Here is a 24,618-nt window from a genome sequence, read left to right on the forward strand (position 1 = left end):
CACTGTTCTAAGCGCTGCGGGAGATACAGGGTAATCAGGTTGTCCCACGTGAGGCTCACAGTTAATCCCCCTTTTACGGATAAGGTCACTGAGGCCCAGAGATGTGAAGTGACTCGCCCAAGGTCACACAGCTGCCAAGTGGCAGAGCTGGGATTCGAACCCATGACCTCTGACTCCCAGGCCCGGGCTCTTTCCACTGAGCCACGGACCTCCCCAAGGCCGCACAGCAGCCGAGTGGTGGAGGCGGGATTAGAACCCATGACTTTCTGACTCCCAGGCCCGGGCTCTATCCTCTACACCGTGGTGCTTCTCATGGCTACCTAGAAGTAATAATAATAATAATAATGTTGGTATAGTATGGCGTAGTGGATGGAGCACCGAGCTGGGAGTCAGAAGGTCAGGGGTTCGAATCCCAGCTCTGCCCCTTGACTCCCGTGTGACCTTGGACAAGTCACTTCACTTCTCTGGGCCTCAGTGACCTCATTTGTAAAATGGGGGTGGAGACCGTGAGCCCCACGTCGGGCGGGGACTGCGTCCAACCCCATTTGCTCGTCTCCACCCCGGCGCCTAGTAAGTGCTCAACAAGTACCACAATTATTATTATTATTATTATTATTATTATTAGGAGCAGGATTGTGGGTGTCCCAGAGGAAGCGGGAGGGGAGATGAGGGGCAGAGAAGTGGGTGGGTCAGGTGGATCCGGGTGAGAGTTGAGGGACGAGGGGCAGAATTATGGGGTCACTTATGGGGGGAGTTGGGGAATTAGGAGCAAGAACGTGAGAGAAGACAAGCAGCACGGCGTAGTAGCCCGGACCTGGGAGTCAGAAGGTCCTGAGTTCTAATCCCGGCTCTGCCACCTGTCTGCTGGGTGACCTGGGGCAAGTCGCTTGACTTCTCTGGGCCTCAGTTACCTCAACTGTAAAAAATGGAGATTAAGAGTGGGAGCCCGATGTGGAAGTGGGACTGTGTCCAGCCTGATTAATTTGTACTAGAGAAGCAGCGCGGCTCAGCGGAAAGAGCCCGGGCTTGGGAGTCAGAGTTCATGGGTTCGAATCCCGGCTCCGCCACTCGTCAGCTGGGTGACTGTGGGCAGGTCACTTCACTTCTCTGGGCCTCAGTTCTCTCATCTGTAAAATGGGGATGAAGACTGGGACGACCCGATGACCCCGGATCTCCCCCAGCGCTTAGAACGGTGCTCTGCACATAGTAAGCGCTTAACAAATACCAACATTATTATTATTATTATTACTACTCCAGAGCTTCAGAGCAGTGCTTGGCACATAGTAAGCGCTGAACAAGTGCTGTAATTATTATGATTATTATTATTCGATGGGGGAATAGGGGCAGGAAGAGCTAGGGTGAGAGGTGGGGGGGCTGGGGGAGGGTTTGGCGGGGGGACGGGGGAGCTTGGGTGACAGTTGGAAGACTAGAGAAGCGGTATGGTGTAATGGATAGAGCACACAGCTGGGAGTCAGAAGGTCATGAGTTCTAATCCTGACTCCGCCACACGTCTGCTGGGTGACCTGGGGTAAGTCACTTCACCTCTCTGGGCCTCAGTTCCCTCATCTGTCAAGTGGGAATGGAGACTGTGAGCCCCATGGGGGACGGGGACCGGGTCCAACCCGACCTGCTTGTCTCCCCCCCAGCGTTTAGTACAGCGCCTGGCACGTAAGAAATGCTCAACAAATACCCCCGTTATTATTGTTATTATTATTAGAGGTGGGTTTGTGATGGCCCGGGGGGAGCCGAGGAGAGAGTTGGGGGACAAGGGGCAAGGTTGGGGTTGTCCCGGGAAGGAGTTGGGTGAGAGATGGTTGACGAGGGACGAAGTCGTGAGGGTCGCAGGGGCAGCCGCGGTAATGATTATACTATTCGTTAAGCGCTTACTATGTGCTGAGCACGGTTCTAAGCGCTGGTAAAAAGTGGGGAGAATCTGGGAGTCAGATGGTGTCAGAAGTAGGGGGGGCCTGGAGTCGGCAGGGGTAGGAATGAGTCAAAGGTAACGCTGGGGGAGGGGACGATCTCCCCCTTTAGACTGTAGGTTCGTTGTGAGCAGGGAACGTGTCTGTTTATTGTTGTACCGGACCCTCCCCGGCGCTTAGTACAGTGCTCTGGACACGACAAGCGCTCGATGAATACAATCGAGTGACTGAGGAGGATGAAGCAGGGGACACTGTGAGACTCCACTTCTGGCAGCCCAGTTCATTCATTTCAATTCGTTCATTCAATCGCTTTTAGACTGTGAGCCCGGCTTTCGTTCGTTCAATAGTATTTACCGAGCGCTTACTACGTGCAGAGCGCCGTACCGAGCGCTTGGAACGGACGATTCGGCGACAGATAGAGACCATCCCTGCCCGACGACGGACTCACAGTCTAGAAGTGGGGAGACAGATAATCAAACATAACAAGCGGACAGGCATCGATAGCATCGAAAGAGATAAATAGAACGATAGATATATGCACATCATTAATAAAATAAATAGAATGATAAATATGTACAATACAGACAAGTGCGGTGGGGCGGGGAAGGGGGTAGAGCAGAGGGAAGGAGTCGGGGCCATGGAGAGGGGGAGCGGAGAGAAAGGGGGGCTCGGCGTGGGAAGGCCTCCCGGAGGAGGGGACGTCTCAGGAGGGCTCGGGAGGGGGGAAGAGAGTGAGTTTGGCGGCCGTGAGGAGGGAGGGCGGCCGGGGGTCGACGACGGGCCGGGCGAGCCGGAGGCCCGGGGAGGAGGCGAGCGGCGGCGGAGGAGCGGAGCGTGCGGCCCGGGACGGAGGAGGACGGAAGGGAGGGGAGGGACGAGGGGGTCGGGACATGGGGGGGCTTGGAAGCCAACGGTGACGAGTTTCTGTCCGATGAGGAGGTTGATGGGCAACCGCCGGAGATTTTTGAGGCCGGGGGTGACAGGCCCAGAGCCTTTCTGTAGAAAGAGAATCCAGGCAGTAGAGTGAAGCGTGGAGGCGGGAGGTCGGGAGGTCGGAAGGGAGGCCGACGCGGGCATCCGGGCGGGAGAGGAGGAGCGATCGTACTAAGGCGGTGGCCGTTTGGCTGGGGAGGAAAGGGCGGATCTCGGCGACGTCGTGAAGGTGACCCCGGCCGGTTTCGGTGACGGGTCGGACGTGCGGGGCGAATGAGGGCGCGGAGTCGAGGACCACACCGTGGTCGCGGGCCCGTGAGGCGGGAGGGACGGCGGGGCCGCCCGCGGGGACGGGGAAGTCGGGGCGAGGACGGGATTCGGGAGGGAAGATGAGGAGCTCCGTCTTAGACGTGTTGAGCAATTAGCAAAGCAAAGCGACCCCGTGGCAAGAGCCCGGGCTCGGATGTCAGGCGGCTCCAGTGGAAAGAGACCGGGCTCGGGAGTCAGAGGTCGTGAGTTCTGGTCCCGGCTCCGCCGCGTGTCAGCTGTGTGACCTTGGGCAAGTCACTTCACTTCTCTGGGCCTCAGTTCCCTCATCTGTCAAATGGGGATGAAGACCGTGAGCCCCGTGTGGGACGATCTGATTACCTTGTATCTCCCCCGGTGCTTGGCACATAGTAAGCGCTTAACAAATACCGATATTATTATTATGAATCCCATTTTTACCACTTCCCTGCTGTGTGACCTCTGGTAAGATGCGTGAAAGCCCACCTCCTCCAAGAGGCCTTCCCTGACTTCGCCCCGCCTTTCCTCTTCTCCCGCTCCCTTCCGCGTCGCCCCGACTCGCTCCCTTTCTCCATTCCCCCTCCCAACCCTACGCCGCTCTCTTAATGTCCGTCTCCCCCTCTAGACTGTCGGCTCGTTGTGGGCGGGGGATGTGTCTTTTTAACGTCCTCTTGTCCTCTCCCAAGTGCTTAGTGCAGTGCTCTGCACCCGGGAAGTGCTCAGTAAAGACGACTGAATGAATGAATGGATGAGCTGAGCCCCGAGCCACCCGAACTGATGCTCAGATTAATAATAATAATGTTGGTATCTGTTAAGCGCTGACTATGTGCAGAGCACCGTTCTAAGATACGGGGTCATCAGGTCGTCCCATGTGAGGCTCACAGTCTTCATCCCCCATTTGACAGATGAGAGGACTGAGGCCCGGAGAAGTGAAGCGACTCGCCCACGGTCACCCAGCTGGCAGGCGGCAGAGCCGGGATTCGAACCCGTGACCTCTGACTCCCAAGCCCGCGCTCTTTCCCCTGAGCCGCGCCGCTTCTCAGATTGCCTCGACCCCCTCCAGCTCTGCATCTCCCGCACTAATAAGCACCTACTACGTGCCAAACACTGTTGTAGACGCCGGGATGGACGCGAGTTCATCAGGTTGGCCCCGGTCCCTGTCCCACTCGGGCCTCACCGCCCAAATAGAAGGGAGAACAGGTATTCGTTCAAACGTATTAATTGAGCGCTCACTATGTGCAGAGCACTGGACTAAGCGCTTGGCATGGACAATGCGGCGACAGGTAGAGACAATTCCTGCCCGCTCACGGTCGAATCGACCGTAACCCCCATTCTGCCGTGGAAGAAAGCGGGGCCCAGAGAAGTAAAGCGACCTGTCCGAGGTCACGCAGCAGACGCGTGGCAGGGCCGGGATTAGAACCCAGGTCCTCTGACTCCCAGACGCCGCCTCGCCGTCGCCTCAGTCTTCGGCCCCTAGACTGCGGACGCCCAAGCCGACGCGGATGAGTTTGTTGTGGTTTTTAAAAGGCTTTAGTGCGTGAGATGCAAAGCAATAATAACGTTGGCACTTGTTAAGCGCTTACTATGTGCCGAGCACCGTTCTAAGCGCCGGGGTAGACCCAGGGGGATCAGGTTGTCCCACGTGGGGCTCCCGGTCTTCATCCCCATTTTACAGATGAGGTCACTGAGGCACCGAGAAGTGAAGTGACTCGCCCAAAGTCACACAGCTGACAAGCGGCGGGGCCGGGATTCGAACCCATGACCTCTGACTCCAAAGCCCGGGCTCTTTCCACTGAGCCACGCTGCTTCTCAGATCAGACACGCGTGGCTCACCATCGAAAAGGTCGGGGAGGCCGAGAGTCTCCCCGCCACTTCCCAGCCGTATTTATTGAGCGCTTACCGTGTGCAGAGCACTGGGCTGAGCGCCCGGGAGGGTTGGATAGAACAATAAACGGACACGCTCCCTGCCCACAGCGAGCTTAAAAAATAGAGAGATTCTATGAGAAGCGGCATGGCTCAGTGGCAAGAGCCCGGCGGGGGAGTCAGAGGTCGTGGGTTCTAATCCCGGCTCCGCCGCGTGTCAGCTGTGTGACTTCGGGCGAGTCACTTCACTTCTCTGGGCCTCAGTTACTTCATCTGGAAAATGGGGATGAAGACCGGGAGCCCCACGTGGGACAACCCGATGACCCTGTATCTCCCCCAGCGCTTAAAACGGTGCTCTGCACATAGTAAGCGCTTAACAAATACCAACATTATTATTATTCTTTTTATTCAATCAGTGCTCTGCACACAGTAAGCGCTCAATAAATACGACTGAATGAACGAATGAATGAGCCTCTATTTCACAGATGAAGAACAGAGAGAAGAGAAATGACTTGCTCAAGGTCACGCTGCAAACAACTGTACAGTGGGGGGGTGGCAAATACCTTTCATTCATCCATCCATTCATTCATTCGTATTTATTGAGCGCTTACTATGTCCAGAGCACTGTACTAAGCGCTTGGAATGGACAAAGCGGTAACAGCTAGAGACGGTCCCTGACCTTTGACGGGCGCACGGTCTAATCGGGGGAGACGGACATTGATTCATTCCATTCATTCATTCAGTCAGTCTATTTATTGAGCGCCTGTGGTGTGCAGGACACTGTACTGAGCGCTTGGGAGAGGACAATACAACACTAAACAGACACATGCCCTGCTCAAAATGAGCTGACAGTCTAGAGGCGGGAGGCAGGCGTGAATAGAAAGAATAATAATAATAATGTTGGTATTTGTTAAGCGCTCACTATGTGCCGAGCACCGTTCTAAGCGCTGGGGTAGACACAGGGAAATCGGGTCGTCCCACGTGGGGCTCCCAGTCTTCATCCCCATTTTACAGATGAGGGAACTGAGGCCCAGAGAAGTGAAGTGACTCGCCCACAGTCACCCAGCTGACAAGGGGCAGAGCTGGGATTCGAACTCATGACCTCTGACTCCAAAGCCCGTGCTCTTTGCACTGAGCCACGCAAAGAAGTTAGTACGGTGCTTGGCACACAGTGAGCGCTTAACAGATACCATCGTCAACAAAGAAATGAGGGAGGGGGACCAAAGTGGTTAAGTGGGAGTGAAGAAAGGGAGCGAATCGGGGCGACGCGGAAGGGAGCGGGAGAAGGGGAAGGGAAGGCGCAGTCAGGGAAGGCCTCTTGGAGGAGGGCACTACAGTATGGCCGAATTAGAGGAGCAGCGTGGCCTAGTGGCTAGAGCCCGACCCTGGGAGTCGGAAGGTGCCGAGTTCTAGTGCCGGCTCCGCCACCTGTCTGCTGGGGGACCGCGGGCAGGTTCCCTCACTCCTCTGTGCCTCTGTTCCCTCGTCTGGAAAGTGGGGATGAAGCCTGGGACCCCCACGGGGGACAGAGGCCGTGTCCAACCTAATTAGCGTGTATGATGATGTTGGTAGTTGTTAAGCGCTTACTATGCGCCAGGCACTGTTCTAGGCACCGGGGTAGGTACAGGGTCATCAGATTGTCCCACGTGAGGCTCCCAGTCTTCATCCCCATTTTCCAGATGAGGGAACTGTAGCACGGAGAAGCTAAATGACTCGCCCACAGCTGACAAGCGGCAGAGCCGGGATCCGAACCCTTGACCCCCGACTCCCGAGCCCGGGCTCTTGCCACTGAGCCACGCTGCTTCTCTAATAAGTGCTTAGCAGCGTGGATCGGTGGATAGAGCCCGGGCTCGGGAGTCAGAGGTCGTGGGTTCGAATCCCGGCCCCGCCGCCTGTCAGCTGTGGGACCGTGGGCGAGTCACTTCACTTCTCTGGGCCTCGGTGGCCTCCTCTGGAAAATGGGGATGAAGACCGGGAGCCCCACGTGGGGCAACCCGATGACCCCGTATCCCCCCCCCCGCCAGCGCTTAGAACGGTGTTCTGCACGTAGTAAGCGCTTAACAAAGACCAACATCATTATTATTATCATCATTATTATTATCTGTCAAATGGGGATTGAGAGCGCGAGCCCTCACGTGGAACAGGGACCGTGTCCATCCCGATTTGCTTGGATCCACCCCCAGCGCTTAGTACGGCACCTGGCATAGAGTCAGCGTTTAACAAATGCAGCGTGGCTCAGCGGCAAGAGCCCGGGCTCGGGAGTCAGAGGTCACGGGTTCGAATGCCGGCTCTGCCGCTTGTCAGCTGTGGGACTGTGGGCGGATCACTTCACTTCTCTGGGCCTCAGTTCCCTCATCTGGAAAATGGGGATGAAGACGGGGAGCCCCACGGGGGCCAACCTCATTTCCCTGCGTCCCCGGCGCTTAGCATAGCGCCTGGCCTACGGCGCTTGCCAAATGCCATCATCGAACAATTGTGATTATTATCGATTAGACCGTGAGCCCGTCACTGGGCAGGGATGGTCTCTGTTGCCGAACTGAACATTCCAAGCGCTCGGTCCAGTGCTCTGCACATAGCGAGCGCTCAGTACATGCCGTCGAATGAATCACGTACCATCATCACGGTTATCCTTCTCAGAGAGCCGGAAAGCTGGCCCCGAGCCTGCCGGAGGCGGCCGGGCCGGGCTGGGGGGGGCGGTGAGGGGGGCCCGGAGGCCGGTCCCGGGGCTCACCCCCGTCCTGTCCCGGCCTCCCCCAGACGAGCTGACCTGCAGCGCCAGGCTGAGCGTCCGTCCGTCCCTGGCCCCCCTGTTCACGCGGAAGCTGGAGGACGCGGAGGTGGTGGAGGGCCGCGGCGCCCGCTTCGACTGCAAGATCAGCGGCTCGCCGCCACCCGCAGTGGCCTGGACGCACTTCGGTAACCTCCCCGGGCCGGGTCGGGGCATCCCGCGGTCCCCCGGCCACCGCCAGCGCCACCGGCCCACGCGCTCAGGCCACCCTTCTGCGCTTCTGGGCCGCCCCCGAAGCGTTCCTTCATTCGATCGTATTTATTAAGCGTTTACCGTGTGCCGGGGACCGTACCGAGCGCTTGGGAGATCACGGCACAGCGATAAACAGTGACTCCCCCCGCCACAAGGAGCTCGCGGCCTAGAGGCCGCTCACTGCGGGCAGAACGGCGTGGCTCGGCGGCAAAAGCCCGGGCTTGGGAGTCAGAGAGCGTGGGTTCGAATCCCCGCTCTGCCCCTCGTCAGCTGTGCGGCTGTGGGCGAGTCACTTCCCTTCTCTGCGCCTCAGTTCCCTCCTCCGTCAGATGGGGATGAAGCCTCACGCGGTGACCCTGCGTCTCAGCGCTTAGGACTGTGCTCTGCGCATAGTAAGCGCTTAATAGCGTTGGTGTGTGCAGAGCACCGTTCTAAGCGCCGGGGGAGATTCGGGGTCATCAGGTCGTCCCACGCGAGGCTCCCGGTCAATCCTCATTTTGCAGACGAGGTCACCGAGGCGCAGAGAGGTGAAGTGACTTGCCCACAGTCACACAGGTGGCCTAACAAATGCCGACGTAGTGTTTTTATTTAATACGATTAAACGAACGAAGGGCCCTCCCCCCCCAGCCACCGCGCTCCTTCCACGATCTCGCCCCGGCTCCCGTTTCCCGGGCGGGGCCCACCGTCCGTGTCTGCCGCCCCCCTCCCAGGCCAGCCGGTGGAGGAGAGCGAGAACGTGCGACTTCTGCAGCAGAGGGGACTGCACTCTCTGGTCCTCGGCCACGTGGGCCGGGAGGACGAGGGGCTGTACGCGGTCAGCGCCACCAACGCCCACGGCCAGGCCCACTGCTCCGCCCAGCTCTACGTGGAGGAGCCCCGCTCCGCCGCCTCGGCCCACAGGTACCGGGCGGCGCCGACGGCCGGGAGGGCGGGCCGGGCAAGCCGGGAGGGCGGCCTGGCGGGGGCAGACTCATTCATTCATTCCGTCCGTAGCAGTAATAATAATGATAACGTTGGTATCCGGGAAGCGCTTACGATGTGCGGAGCACCGTTGTAAGCGCCGGGGGGAGATCCGGGGTCGTCGGGTCGTCCCGCGCGAGGCTCCCGGTCTTCACCCCCATTGGACAGATGAGGGAACCGAGGCCCGGAGAAGTGAAGGGACTTGCCCACGGTCACACAGCTTTTACTGCTCTGTGCCTCAGTTACCTCAACAGCAAAATGGGGATTAAGACTGTGGGACAGGGACTGGGTCCAACCCCATTATCTGGGGCCAGTCACTTGACTTCTCGGCGCCTCAGTGACCACATCTGGAAAATGGGCATGAAGACTGTGAGCCTCCCGTGGGACAACCTGTATCTCCCCCAGCGCTTAGAACAGTGCTCGGCACATGGTAAGCGCTTAACAAATACCAACACAGTGATTATTATCCTTATTAAGAACAGCGCTCCGCACACGGTAAGCGCTCAGTACGTACTACCGAACGAATGACTGGTATTAAGGACAGCACTCCACGCCCAGTAAGCGTTCGGCGTGGCTCAGTGGAAAGAGGCCGGGCTTGGGAGTCTGAGGTCATGGGTTCGAATCCTACCTCTGCCACTCGTCAGCTGGGTGAAGTGACAAGTCACTTCACTTCTCTGGGCCTCAGTTCCCTCATCTGTCAAATGGGGATGAAGACCGGGAGCCCCACGTGGGACAACCCGCTGACCCTGTGTCTCCCCCAGCGCTTAGAACGGTGCTCGCGCATAGTAAGCGCTTAACAAACACCAACATTATTATTACTATGGTATGAATGAACAGTTATCTACTTGTCAGCTGGGTGACTGTGGGCCAGTCACTTCACTTCTCTGTGCCTCAGTTCCCTCATCTGTCAAATGGGGATGAAGACCGGGAGCCCCACGTGGGACAACCCGCCGACCCTGTGTCTCCCCCAGCGCTTAGAACGGTGCTCGCGCATAGCAGCGCTTACCAAATACGAGCATCGTTATCATCGAGGACAGCGCTCCGCCCCAGGAAGCGCTCAGTAGATAGGACCGCGCGACCGAGTGATGACGGTCACCATCCTCAGCTCCAAGCTGGAAAAGATGCCGTCCATCCCGGAGGAGCCGGAGCAGGGGGAGCTGGAGCGGCTGTCGATCCCGGACTTCCTGAGGCCCCTGCAGGACGTGGAAGTGGGCCAGGGCAAAGAGGCGGCGCTGGAATGCCAGGTGGCCGGCCTGCCCTACCCCACCATCACCTGGTTCCACAACGGGCAGCGCATCCAGAGTTCCGACGAGCGCCGGGTGACGCAGTGTACGCTTCCCCGGGGGGCCGGGCGGGGAGCGGGGGCGACCCCCGTGGGGTCGGGCGGGGGACCTCTGCGAGGAGGACCGGGTTCGGGCCTTGGAATGATCATCGTAAGGATGCTGGTATTGGTTCATCCGTTCATTCGACGGTATTTATTGAGCGCTTACTATGTGCAGAGCACTGGGCTAAGCGCCTGGAATGGGCGGTTCGGCCACAGATAGAGACCGTCCCCGCCCGAGGACGGGCCCCCGCTCGGATCGGGGGAGACGGATGGACAAAAACCAGACGTCATCACGATAAATAGAATCAAGAGGATGGACGCCTCTTGGCTCAGTGGAAAGAGGCCGGGCTTGGGAGTCAGAGGTCACGGGTTCGAATCCCGGCTCCGCCCCTTGTCAGCTGGGTGACTGTGGGCGAGTCACTTCACTTCCCTGGGCCTCAGTTCCCTCATCTGGAAAATGGGGATTAAGACTGTGAGCCTCACGTGGGACGACCCGATGACCCCGTATCTACCCCGGCGCTTAGAACGGTGCTCTGCACGTAGTAAGCGCTTAACAAATACCAACACTATTATTAACAACATAATCAGGGGAATAAATAATCTATCCCAATGAGCACGGTGCTGAAGGGAGGGTACGGGAGAGGGGGAGGAGCAGGGGGAAAGGGGGGAAAGGGGGCTTAGCTGAGGAGAGGTGGAGGGGGAGCAGAGAGGGAGCGGAGGGAGCAGAAGGAAAAGGGGAAGCTCAGTGTGGGAAGGCCTCCTGGAGGAGGTGACCTCTCAGTAGGGATTTGAAGAGAAGCAGCGTGGCGCAGTGGAAAGAGCGCGGGCTTTGGAGTCAGGGCTCATGAGTTCGAATCCCAGCTCTGCCACTTGTCGGCTGTGTGACTGCGGGCGAGTCACTTCACTTCTCTGGGCCTCAGTTCCCTCATCTGTAAAATGGGGATTAAGACCGTGAGCCCCACGTGGGACAACCTGATTCCCCTGTGTCTCCCCCAGCGCTTAGAACGGTGCTCTGCACATAGTAAGCGCTTAACAAATACCAACATTATTATTATTATTATTATTATTAAGAGGGGAAGAGAGTTTGGAGGAGGTGAGGAGGGAGGGCATGAGGATTTACTGTGTGCAGAGCACTGGACTAAGCGCTTGGAATGGACAATTCGGCAACAGATAGAGACCGTCCCTGCCCAGTGCTTCACTTCTCTGGGCCTCAGCTCCCTCCTCTGGAAAACGGGGATGAAGACCGTGAGCCACATGGGACAACGGGATTGCCTCGTATCTCCCCCAGCGCTTAGAACGGTGCTTGCTCAGCTCTCTCATTCACCCCACACATCCGATCCGTCACCGAGGCCTGCCGGTCTCACCTTCACAACGTGGCCGAGATCCGCCCTTTCCTCTCCACCCAAACGGCTATCTTAATGTTACCGGCTCTCGAAATATCCCGGCTGGATTATTGCGTCAGCCTTCTCTCCGATCTCCCTTCCTCCCGCCTCTCCCCGCTCCGGTCTATTCTTCGTTCCGCCGCCCGCCTCGTCTTCCTGCAGAAAGGCTCTGGGCCCGTCACTCCCCTCCTCAAAAACCTCCGGCGGTTGCCCGTCGACCTCCGCACCGAACAAAAACTCCTCACTCTGGGCTTCGAGGCCGTCCATCCCCTCGCCCCCTCCTACCTCTCCTCCCTTCTCTCTTTCCACCGCCCACCCCGCGCGCTCCGCTCCTCCGCCGCCCGCCTCCTCGCCGGCCCCCGTCCTCCCCTATCCCGCCACTGACCCCCGACCCACGTCCTCCCGCTGTCCCGGAACGCCCTCCCTCCTCGCCTCTGCCAAACTCGCTCTCTTCCCCTCTTCAAATCCCTCCCGAGAGCTCACCTCCTCCGAGAGGCCTTCCCACACTGAGTTTCCTCTTTTCCCTCTGCTCTCTCTCTCTCTGCCCCCCCTTCACCTCCCCTCAGCTGAGCCCCCTTTCCCCCCGCTCCTCCCCCTCTCCCTTTTCCTCCCCTCAGCACCCTGCTCATTTGGATACCTTTTTATTACCCTATTTATTTTGTTAATGAGATGTCCATCCCCTTGATTCTATTTACTGCTATTGTTTTTGTCCGTCCGTCTCCCCCGATTAGACCGTGAGCCCGTCATTGGGCAGGGATCGTCTCTATCTGTTGCCGAATTGTCCATTCCAGGTGCTTAGTCCAGTGCTCTGCACATAGTAAGCGCTCAGTAAATACTATTGAATGAATGCTTGGCACGTAGTGAGCGCTTCACAGATACCAACATTATTATTATTACTGGACTGTATACATTCCTTTCCCCCCCCCCCCAACCCCAAATGCACGCTTGATCTCCCTGGGGTGGTGGCTAAGCCGTGGCACCAGTCTCCCAGTGGGGCAAGGGGAAGGGGTCACTGGGGTCTCCCCCCGCTGCAAACTTGACTCCCCTCGTTCCCCGTCTTCCCCCCGTAGACCGGGACGTGTACCAGCTGGTGTTCCCTGCCGTGGGCCCGCAGCACGCGGGCGTGTACAAGAGCGTCATCGCCAACAAGCTGGGAAAAGCCGCCTGCTACGCCCACCTCTACGTCACAGGTCAGGCTCCGACCCCCAAAAGCCCCCTCCCCACCTGGCACTCCCAGTTCGGCCCCCCCGGCCCAGGCCTGTCTGTCCCCTCCACGTGATGATGATGGTGACACCTGTTCGGCGCTTACTGTGTGCCAAGCACTGTTCGAGCGCTGGGGCAGATACAGGGTCATCGGGTTGTCCCCTGTGGGGCTCACGGTCTTCATCCCCATTTTGCAGATGAGGTCACTGAGGCCCAGAGAAGTGAAGCCAGACCGTGAGCTCGTTAATGGGCAGGGATCGTCTCTATCTGTTGCCGAATTTTCCATTCCAAGCGCTTAGTCCAGTGCTCTGCACATAGTAAGCGCTCAATAAATACCATTGAATGAATGAATGAAGCGACTCGCCCCAAGTCACCCAGCTGACCAGTGGCGGAGGCGGGATTAGAACCCACGACCTCTGACTCCCAAGCCCGGGCTCGTCCCACTGAGCCCCGCTGTTTCTCTTGTGCGGCGTGAGTTCTAATCTCGGCTCTGCCACTTTCATTCGTTCGTAACGATAATAATGGTGATATTTGTTAAGCGCTTATTATGCGCAAAGCACTGTTCTAAGCGCAGGGGGGATACAAGGTGTTCAGGCTGTTCCACGGGGAGCTCACAGTTTTCATGCCCATTTTATAGATGAGGGAACTGGGGCCCAGGGAAGCGAAGTGACTTACCCAAAGTCACGCAGCTGGCAAGCAGCGGAGCCGGGATTAGAAGCCCGGGCGTCAGAGGGACTGTGGGCAAGTCACTTAACTTCTCTGGGCCTCAATTACCTCCTCTGTAAAATGGGGATTAACTGTGAGCCTCGCGTCGGACGACCTGATTCCCCTGTATCTCCCCCAGCGCTTAGAACAGTGCTCTGCACATAGTAAGCGCTTCACAAATACCAACATTACTATTCTCTAATTCTCTAATTCATTCAGTAGTATTTATTGAGCACTTACTATGTGCCAAGCGCTACACTAAGCGCTTGGAATGGACAATCCGGCAACAGATAGAGACCATCCCTGCCCGATGACAGGCTCGTGGTCTAATCGGGGGCTGTGTGACCTTGGGCAAGTCGCTTCACTTCTCCGGGCCTCAGTTCCTTCATCTGTCATATGGGGATGCAGACTGGGAGCCCCACATGGGACAGGGACCGTGTTCAATCCGATCTGCTTGTAACCACCCCAGCGCTTAGTACATCCCCTTGATTCTCTTTAATGCTATTGTTTTTGTCCGTCCGTCTCCCCCGATTAGACCGTGAGCCCGTCGTTGGGCAGGGATGGCCCCTATCTGTGGCCCAATTGTCCATTCCAAGCGCTTGGTCCGGTGCTCTGCACATAGTAAGCGCTCAATAAATACTACCGAATGAATGAATACAGTGCCGGGCACACAGTAAGCGCTTATGGCAAGAGCCCGGGCTTGGGAGTCAGAGGTCATGGGTTCGACTCCCGGCTCTGCCGCTTGGCAGCTGTGTGACTGTGGGCGAGTCACTTCACTTCTCTGGGCCTCAGTGACCTCATCTGTAAAATGGGGATTAACCGTGAGCCTCACGTGGGACGACCTGATGACCCTGGATCTCCCCCAGCGCTTAGAACGGTGCTCTGCACATTGTAAGCGCTTAACAGATACCGAGATTATCATTAACCAATATCACAATTATTATCATTATTATCTACGCCCCCCCCCCCCCCCCCCCGCCGAACCCCGTCTCCCGCGAGCGCTCCGGACCCCTGGGAGACTTTCGGTGTGGTCTGGATCCGCACCCCGACTCCACCGGCCTCTGGTTTTCAGACGTGGTGCCCGCCCCTCCCGACGGACCCCCGCTTGTGGCAGCCGTGACCGGGAAGGTGGTCGTCCTCCGGTGGAATCCGCCCAAGAACCTGGACTCGGCCATCGGTAGGGCCGGGGGGCCGGGTGGACGGGCATGGCGAGCAGCCGGAGGGAGGCGGGGTAGACCAGGGAAGCCGGGAGGAGCGGAGCGGGGTAGGAGCGGGGTCGGCCTAGGGACGGAGAATGGGGTCAGCGGGGCGGGGGGGTCCAGACCCTCGAGACGGGATCAGCTTAACAATGTATAATAATAATAATAATTACGGTCTCTGGTATCTGTGAAATGGAGATCGAACCTGTGAGCCCCCGTGGCCTACATAACGATGGCATCTGTTAGGCGCTTACTACATGCCAAGCACTGCTCTAAGCGCTGGGGGAGATACAACAAGTCACTTAACTTCTCTGTGCCTCAGTTCCCTCATCTGTCAAATGGGGATTAACTGTGAGCCTCACGTGGGACGACCTGATGACCCCGTGTCTCCCCCAGCGCTTAGAACGGCGCTCTGCACCTAGTAAGCGCTTAACAAATACCAACATTATTACTATTATTGTTATTACAAGGTCATCCGGTTGGCCCACGTGAGGCTCCCAGTCTTCACCCCCATTTTACAGATGAGGGAACCGAGGCCCAGAGAGGAATAATAATAATGTTGGTATTTGTTAAGCGCTTACTAGGTGCAGAGCCCTGTTCTAAGCGCTGGGGGAGACACAAGGGAATCAGGTTGTCCCACGTGGGGCTCACAGTCTTCATCCCCATTTTCCAGATGAGGTCACTGAGGCCCAGAGAAGCGAAGTGACTCGCCCACAGTCACACAGCTGCCGAGCGGCAGAGCCGGGAGTCGAACCCATGACCTCTGACTCCCAAGCCCGGGCTCTTTCCACTGAGTCACGCTGCTTCTCTACCAAATGCCATCATCATCATTATTATTATTATCTACCGCAGCACCGAGAAGGGTGCCTGGCGCCGTCTTGGAACCCTCCTCGCCCTCCTCCCTCCTCACCTCCGCCAAACTCACTCTCTTCCCCTCTTCAAATCCCTCCTGAGAGGTCACCTCCTCCGAGAGGCCTTCCCGGACTGAGCTTCCCCTTTTCCCTCTGCTCCCTCTCTGCCCCCCCCTTCACCTCCCCTCAGCCGAGCCCCCTTTCCGCCCCTTTCCCTCCGCTCCTCCCCCTCTCCCTCCCCTCATCACCGTGCTCATTTGGATAGATTTTTATTCCCCTAATTATTGCAGTGTGGCTAGAGAAGCGGTGTTGCTCAGTGGAAAGAGCCCGGGCTTGGGAGCCAGAGGTCATGGGTTCGAATCCCGCCTCTGCCACTTAGCCGGGTGACCGCGGGCCTGTCACTTCCCTTCTCTGGGCCTCAGTTCCCTCATCTGTAAAATGGGGATGAAGACCGTGAGCCTCACGTGGGACGGCCCGATGACCCTGGATCTCCCCCAGCGCTTAGATCGGTGCTCTGCACATAGTAAGCGCTTAACAAATACCGACGTTATTATTCTATTTACCGCGATTAAGTTGTCTTGCTCTTTGTCCGTCCGTCTCCCCCGATCAGACCCTGAGCCCGTCGCTGGGCAGGGACGGTCTCCATCTGTCGCCCAGTTGTCCGTTCCAAGCGCTCCGTCCAGCGCTCTGCCCATAGTAAGCGCTCAGTGAATACTATCGAACGAATAAGCGCTTAAGAAATACCACGGTGACGATCCCTCGCTCTCCTCCCGCCCCCTTTCCTCCCCGCAGGCCCGGACGCGCTGTCGTACACCGTCCAACAGCAGGTGGTGGGCAGTAACCAGTGGAAAGTGCTGGCCACGGGGCTGAGGGAGCCACAGTGGACGGTCACCGCCCTGCGCAAAGGAGCCAGCTACCTCTTCCGCGTCCTCACCACCACGGCCAAGAGCAGCAGCAAACCCTCCGCCCCATCCGAGCCCGTGCGCCTACTAGAGCGGGGTGAGCTGGTGGGGGGGGACCCTGCTCCCTGGGCCTCGGCTCCTTCACTCATTCGGGCCTGGGGGGTCTGAAGGACCCGGGTTCCGATCCTGGCTCCGCCACTCATCCGCTCGGTGAGAATAATGATGATAATGATGGTATTTATTCGGCGCTTACTATGTGCCAGGCACTGTTCTAAGCCCCGGGGGGGAATACGCGGTCGTCGGCTCGTCCCACGTGGGGCTCACAGTCTTCAGCGTGGCTCGGCGGAAAGAGCCCGGGCTTGGGAGTCAGAGGTCATGGGTTCGACTCCCGGCTCTGCCGCTCGGCAGCTGGGTGACTGTGGGCGAGTCACTTGGCTTCTCTGGGCCTCAGTGACCTCATCTGGAAAATGGGGATTCACCGTGAGCCTCACGTGGGGCGACCTGATGACCCTGGATCTACCCCAGCGCTTAGAACGGCGCTCTGCACGTAGGAAGCGCTTAACAAATACCAACATCATCATCATCATCATCTCCCTTTTCCATACGAGGGAACTGAGGCCCAGAGAAGTTGTGACTTGTCCTAAATCACCCAGCTGACAAGTGGCGGAGCCGGGATTAGAACCCACGCCTTTTGACTCCCAAGCCCGGCCTCTTGCCGCTGGGTCCCGCTGCTTCTCAAGTCACTTGATAATAATAATGTTGGTATCTGTTAAGCGCTTACTATGTGCAGAGCGCCGTTCTAAGCGCTGGGGGAGATACGGGGTCATCAGATTGTCCCACGTGAGGCTCACGGTTAATCCCCGTTTTACAGATGAGGTCGCTGAGGCCCAGAGAAGCCAAGTGACTCGCCCACAGTCACACAGCTGACGAGCGGCAGAGCCGGGAATCGAACCCATGACCTCTGACTCCGAAGCCCGGGCTCTTTCCACTGAGCCACGCTGCTTCCACTTCACTTATCTTGGGCAAGTCACGTCACTTCTCTGGGCCTCAGTTCCCTCATCTGGAAAATGGGGATGAAGACCGGGAGCCCCATGCAGCGGCCAATCCGATTACTCGTCTCTGCCCCGGCTCTTAGAACGGTGCTTGGCACATAGTAAGCGCTTAACGTACCATAGTTAGCGTTATTAGCTTAACGAATAGCATAGTCATTATTAGTATGAATGCGGGAGTCCCGAGGGGAAGGCCGGGTCTCCCCCTGGGGGAGAGGGTGGGGGTGGGGCCGGGGGTGGGGCCGCGGGTCCTCACGGGGTGGGGGTCCCCTGGGTGGCAGGCCCCACCCTGGAGGAGGCCCCTGTCGCGCTGGAAAAGCCGGACGTGGTTCACGTGGTGGAGGGCCGCCCCGCTAGCGTCACCATCACCTTCAACCACGTCGAGGCCCAGATCACGTGGAGGAGGTGAGTCTCCGCCAGCCCGCCCCCGCCCTCCAGCCCCCCACCCCGGCCGGACCACCTCCTACCCCCTCACGGTCCCCCGGCCTCCATCCCACCCCGGCCTGACCCCCCCTCACCCCCCCATAAGCCTCCGGCCTCCGTCCCACCCCGGCCGGACCACCCCCCGCCTCCTCACAGGCCTCCGGCCTCCGTCCCACCCTGGCCGGACCACCCCCTCCCCACCTCCTCGCTGGCCTCTGACCTACAGCCTACCCCTGCCCGACCACCCCCCATAGCCTCGTGGGCTCCCGGACCCTAGCCCACCCCGGCCGGACCACCCCCCACCTCCTCACGGGCCCTCGGCCTCCAGCCCACCCCGTCGGGACCTCCCCCGACCTCCTCATCGGCCTCTGGCCTCCAGTCCACCCCGGCCAGACCTCCCCCCACCTCCTCACCGTCTCCTCACGGACCCCCGGCCTCCAGTCCGCCCCGGCCAGATCACCCCCCCACCTCCTCACGGGCCCTGGGCCTCCAGCCCACCCCGGCGGGACCACCCCCGACCTCCTCGTGGGCCTCTGGCCTCCAGTCCACCCGGGCCAGACCACCCCCCACCTCCTCACGGGCCCCCCACCCTGGCCAAACTGTCTCCTCACGGTCCCCTGGCCTCCATCCCCCCCCGGCCAGACCTCCTCCTACCCCCTCACGGTCCCCCGGCCTCCAGCCCACCCCGACCTGCCCGCCCCCCACCCCTCATAGGCCTCCAGCCTCCATCCCACCCCGACCAGACCAACCGCCACGTCCTCACAGACCCCCGGCCTCCAGCTGATAGTTCAGCTCATCGCACCAGTCAGTCGATCAAATTTACTGAGCGCTTACCGCCTGCAGAGCACTGTTCTAAACACTTGGGAGAGGGCGATAGAGCAATATAACAGACAGGTTCCCTGCCCTCGACGGGTTGAGGGTCACCGGTCTCCCCCGGCCCACCCCGCCCCAGCCCCCTTTCCTGGTCCCCACGCTCAATCAATCGATCAATCAATCACTGAGCGCTCACTGAATGCAGAGCACTGTCCTAAGAGTTGAATTTCAAGACACCATCCCCGCCCTCCAGGTGTTTAGTCTACAGAGGGTAGAGCACTGTACTAAGCGGTTGGGAGAGTCCAGTAGAGTTAGTAGACACAATCCATGCCCTAAAGGAGCGTCCAGTCTACTGTGTGGAGATCACTGGACTGGAACAGCGTGGCTTGGTGGCTAGAGCCCGGGCCTGGGAGTCAGGTCATGGATTCCAATCCCGGCTCCGCCACGTGTCTGCTGTGTGACCTTGGGAGAGTCATTTCACTTCTCCGGGCCTCGGTTCCCTCACCTGTCAAACGGGGATTGAGACGGCGAGCCCCACGTGGGACAGGGACTGGGTCCGACGCGATTAATTTGTATCTACTCCAGTGCTAAGAAAACTGCCGGACAAATAGCAAGCGCTTAACGAGTACCAAGATTATTATCGTTACATGCGTGGCGTAATGGATAGAGCATGGGCCTAGAGTCGGAAGGTCATGAGTTCTGATCCTGGCTCCGCCACGTTCATTCATTCAGTCGTATTTATCGAGCGCTTACTGTGTGCAGAGCACGGCGCTGAGCGCGTGGAAACAGAGACCATCCCTGCCCAACAACGGGCTCACAGTCCAGAAGGGGGAGAAAAACAAAACGAAACAAGAAGACGGGCTCTGTGACCTTGGGCAGGTCATTTCACTTCTCTGGGCCTCAGTTCCCTCTCCTGTCAAATGGGGATGGAGACCGGGAGCCCCACGTGGGACAGAGACTGCGTCCAACCCGATTCGCTTGGCTCCACCCCAGCGTTGAGTAGAGTGCCGGGCACATACTGAGCGTTTAACCAATACCTCATCATTAGAGAAGCAGCGTGGCTCAGTGGAAAGAGCCCGGGAGGCAGAGGACATGGGTTCCAATCCCGACTCTGCCGCTTGCCAGCTGTGTGACTTTGGGCGAGTCATTTCACTTCTCTGGGCCTCAGCTCCCTCATCTGGCAAGTGGGGACGAAGACTGGGAGCCCCACCGGGGACAACCTGATGACCTTGTATCCCGCCGGTGCTTAGAACAGGGCTGTGCACGTAGTAAGCGCTTAACAGATGCCAACATTAATATTATTATTATCTACCCCAGCGCTTAGAACGGCGCTTGGCACATAGTGGGCGCTTATCAAATACCCTCATTATTATTATCAGTAGAAACAATGGCTGCCCTCGAGGAGCCGCCAGCCCAACAGGGGAAGATGAGAGTGTAGTTCCCCGCCCTCACCCCTGCCGCCCCGGCCCCGCTCTCCCCACCGGCCGGGTCCTGACCCCGCTGGGACGTGTCCCCCTCCTCCCCGGGCCCTGCCCCGCGCCGCCTGTGCCCAGCCGACGGGGGGCGCTCCTGGAGGCCCGGGCGGGCGTGTACGAGCTGAGCCAGCCGGACGACGACCAGCACCGCCTGCACATCTGCCGAGTCTCCCCACGCGACCTGGGCGAGCTGACCTGCACGGCCCGGAACCGGCACGGGGCCCTCACCTGCTCCGTCACCCTGGAGCTGGCAGGTCAGCCCGCGCCTTCGGCCCGGCCGGTGCCCCTCCGTCTGACCCCGACCCGCGGGGGTCCCGGGACGAGGGGGTCCAGGCCTGCTGGGGGGGGTGGGGGCACAGAGGTCTGGGGTGGGTGGGCCCGGTCCCTTGGCGCTGGGCCTCCGTTCATTCATTCTTCATTCAGTGGCATCTATTGAGCGCTTACTGTACCGGGCAGAGCACCGTACTAAGCGCTTGGGAAGTACAATTCGGCAACAGAGAGAGATGATCGCTGCCCACACCGGGCTCACAGCCTAGAAGGGGGGAGACAGACACCAAAACAAGTAGACGGGCATCAGTAGCATCAATAGAAATAGAGTTCATTCACTCAATAGTATTTAGTGAGCGCTTACTATGTGCACAGCACTGTACTAAGCGCTTGGAATGGACAAATCGGTAACAGATAGAGACGGTCCCTGCCCTTTTGACGGGCTTACAGTCTAATCGAGTTATAGATATATACACATCATTAATAGATACATAATAATACGCATCATAATTAGAGAAGCAGCGTGGCTCAGTGGAAAGAGCACGGGCTTTGGAGTCAGAGGTCACGGGTTCGAATCCCTGCTCCGCCACTTGTCAGCTGGGTGACTGTGGGCAAGTCACTTCACTTCTCTGGGCCTCAGTTACCTCGTCTGTAAAATGGGGATGAAGACCGTGATCCCCACGTGGGACAACCTGATTCCCTTGTGTCTCCCCCGGCGCTTAGAACAGTGCTCTGCCCATAGTAAGCGCTTAACAAATACCAACATTAATTAATAAAAATAAATAGAATAATAGATAGGTACGTATAAACACAAATTTATTTCATTAATGAGGTGTCCATCCCCTTGATTCTATTTATCGTGATTATGTGGTCTTGTTTTTGTCGGTTGGTCTCCCCCGATTACACTGGGAGCCCGTCACTGGGCAGGGATGGTCTCTATCTGTTGTCAAATTGTATATTCTAAGCGCTTAGAATAGGGCTCTGCACATAGTAAGCGCCCAATAAATACTATTGAATGAACGAATGAAGTTGGGGAGCGGGGTGCAGGCCTGCCCAGGGGAGTAGGGCGGCCCAGGGCGGGTTGCCGGGAGGTGGGACCAGGTTGAGGTCGGAGAGTGGGGTCGAGGCCCGCCGGGGGAGCTCGGAGGCCCGGGGTGGGCGGACGGGCTTGGTCCCCGAGGGCCGGGACTCGGTCGAACCCCCGGGGCTGACTTACAGAGGCTCCGCGCTTCGAATCCATCATGGAGGACGTGGAGGTGGAGGAGGGGGAGACGGCGCGTTTTGCCGTGGTGGTGGAGGGGAGGCCGCTGCCCGACGTCGCGTGGTACAAGGTGAGGGGGAGATCCTGGGGCGGGAAGGCCGCCCCCGCGCCGGGGTGGAAATGGGAAACGGCGGCGGGGAGCCTTGGGCGGAGGTGACCCCGGGTCGGGGGGTGAGCTTGGCTCCCCAGGACGAGACCCTGCTGGAGGGGAGCAGCCGCGTGAGCTTCGTGGATGAGGAGAGGGAGCGCTCCCTCGTGGTGCTCGACGCCGACCCCCGGGACCGCGGCGTCTACACCTGCACGGCCCGCAACCTGGCCGGAACGGTGTCCTGCAAGGCCGAGCTGGACGTCTGCTCAGGTGAATGGCCGAGAGCCGTCGGGGGAGAAACCCGGGATTCGCCCTCCGCCCTCTGTCCCGTGCCCCCCGATCCCGGCTCCGCCACGCTGAGTACGCTGTCCGGCACCTGGTAAATGCTTAATAATAGTGTATCTGTTAAGCATTTAGTATGTGCCAGGCACCGTACTAAATGCTGGGGCACTGCGGGAAGCAGTGTGGCGTAATGGATGGAGCCCGGGCCGGGGGGTCGGAAGGCCGTGGGTTCTAATCCCGGCTCTGCCACTAGTCTGCTGTGCGCTTCCCTCTGCCTCAGTTGCCTCGTCTGTAAAATGAGGATTGAGACTGTGAGCCCCACATGAGACAGAGACTGGGTCCGACTCGATTTGCTTGTATCCGCCCGCTGCTCCGTACAGTGTCTGGCATGTAGTAAGCGCTTAACAGATACCATCGTTATTATTATCATCACTATCGTTACTCCGGGCCCGTTTTACCCAGAGGCCCCCGAGGCCCAGCCTCTCTTTCCCTCACCTCCTGCTCTTCCATCTCCTTCATCCCTTCCATCCTTCCAGACCTCTGTCCCTCCTCTGTCTCTCTCAGCCCCCATCTTCCCATCCCCGCTTTCCCCTCATTCCCCATCCCCCACCCCCCATTCCTCCACCCCCTCTGTCCCTTCCCTCCATCCCTCCATCCCTCCATCTCCATTCCACTGTCCCTCCATCTCTCCTTCCCTTCGTCCCCTCCATCTTTCCCTTTCCTCCATCCCTCCATCTCTTTGTCTCTCCATCCCTCCACCCCTCCTTCCCTCCATCCTTCCATCCCTCCACCTCCATCCCGCTGTCCCTCCTTCCCAGTAGTATCTCTCCATCCTTCCTTCCCTCCATCCTCTCCATCTCTCTCTTTCCTCTATCCCTCCATCTCTGCCCCTCCATCCGTCATCCCTCCATCCCCTCCATTTACCCATCCCTCCTTCCTTCATCCCTCCATCCCCTCCATTCGCCCATCCCTCCTTCCCTCCATCCCTCCATCCCCTCTCTTTCTCCACCCCTCCATCCCTCTGTCCCCTCCATGTCTCCCTCCATCTCAGTCCCTCCGTCCCTCCATCCCCTCCATTTCTCCATCCCTTCATCCCTCCTTCCCTCCATCCCTCCACCTCTGTCCCTCCAGCCATCCTTCCCTCTGTCCCTCCATTTCTCTGTCCCTCCCACGCTCCTTCCCTCCATCCTTCCGTCCCTCCATCTCTGTCCCTCCATCCCTCCTTCCCTCTGTCCTGTCCATCTCTCTATCCCTCCATCCCTCCTTCCCTCCATCTCTCTGTCCTCCATCCCCTCCATCCGGTCAGCAGCAATCTGTCTTTGTGCTCCAGCCCAGCCGGCCCTGGAGGCGGAAGGCGGGGAGGAGGAGGACCAGCCGCGCGGAAACAGACTCAGCGACTTCTACGACATCCACCAGGAGATCGGCCGGTGGGTCTGTCCGTGGGTCCGGCCGTGCGTCGGGGGGCGGGGGGCCGGGCGGTGGTCGGCGGTGGGGGGGTCTGTCCTTCTCCGGGTCCCAGAGGTGGGTCTCTCCTCCCCGGGCCCGCGGCAGGGGCGCGTTCTCCTACCTGCGACGAGTGGTGGAGCGCAGTTCCGGCCTGGAGTTCGCGGCCAAGTTCATCCCGAGCCGGGCCAAGCCCAAGGCGTCGGCGCTCCGGGAGGCCGGCCTCCTTTCCCGCCTGCAGCACGACCACGTGCTCTACTTCCACGAGGCCTTCGAGAAACGCCGCGGCCTCGTCCTCGTCACCGAGCTGTACCCACCCCGGCGGAGAGGGCACTCGGGGGAGTCCTGCGGTGGGTGGGAGTGGGGGCCCGGGATGTTGGTGATGACGATGACCGTATTTGTTAAGCGCTAAGTTCTAATAAGAGCCGTTGTGGGATTTGTTAATAACAATAACGATAATGACGATGGTGTTTGTTAAACGCTTACTATGTGCCGAGCACTGTTCTAAAGCTCTGGGGTAGATATAAGGTCCTCAGGTTGTCCCACGTGGGGCTCCCAGTCTTCATCCCCGTTTTCCAGATGAGGTGACTGAGGCCCAGAGAAGTTAAGTGGCTCGCCCAAAGTCAAACAGCTGACAAGTGGGGGAGCCGGGATTAGAACCCACATCCTCTGATTCCCTAAGCCCGGGCTCTTTCCACTAATAATAATAATGTTGGTATTTGTTAAGCGCTTACTATGTGCAGAGCACCGTTCTAAGCGCCGGGGGAGATACGGGGTCATCGGGTCGTCCCATGTGAGGCTCCCGGTCTTCACCCCCATTTTACAGATGAGGGAACTGAGGCCCAGAGAAGTGAAGTGACTCGCCCACAGTCCCACAGCTGACAAGGGGCAGAGCCGGGATTCGAACCCATGATCTCTGACTCCCAAGCCCGGGCTCTTTCCACTGAGCCACTAAGCCACCCTGAAGCGCTCACTAGATGCCAGGCACTGTACTAAGAGCTGGGGTGG

General features: G+C 58.8%; 1 protein-coding gene across 1 annotated transcript in view; it reads left to right on the top strand.

Annotated features, from left to right (window-relative positions):
- SPEG (striated muscle enriched protein kinase) overlaps positions 1–24,618 on the top strand; it is a 143,307-nt gene that overhangs the window by 86,145 nt on the left and 32,544 nt on the right. Inside the window, 12 exon segments of the mRNA XM_029063161.1 lie at positions 7,761–7,919; positions 8,694–8,883; positions 10,049–10,272; positions 12,720–12,839; positions 14,630–14,734; positions 16,400–16,606; positions 17,840–17,963; positions 20,348–20,523; positions 21,755–21,867; positions 21,987–22,155; positions 23,498–23,594; positions 23,719–23,919. Coding sequence (XP_028918994.1) covers positions 7,761–7,919; positions 8,694–8,883; positions 10,049–10,272; positions 12,720–12,839; positions 14,630–14,734; positions 16,400–16,606; positions 17,840–17,963; positions 20,348–20,523; positions 21,755–21,867; positions 21,987–22,155; positions 23,498–23,594; positions 23,719–23,919 — 1,885 coding nt within the window.

Source organism: Ornithorhynchus anatinus, chromosome 1, assembly GCF_004115215.2.
Source record: "Ornithorhynchus anatinus isolate Pmale09 chromosome 1, mOrnAna1.pri.v4, whole genome shotgun sequence".
NCBI lineage: Eukaryota > Metazoa > Chordata > Mammalia > Monotremata > Ornithorhynchidae > Ornithorhynchus > Ornithorhynchus anatinus.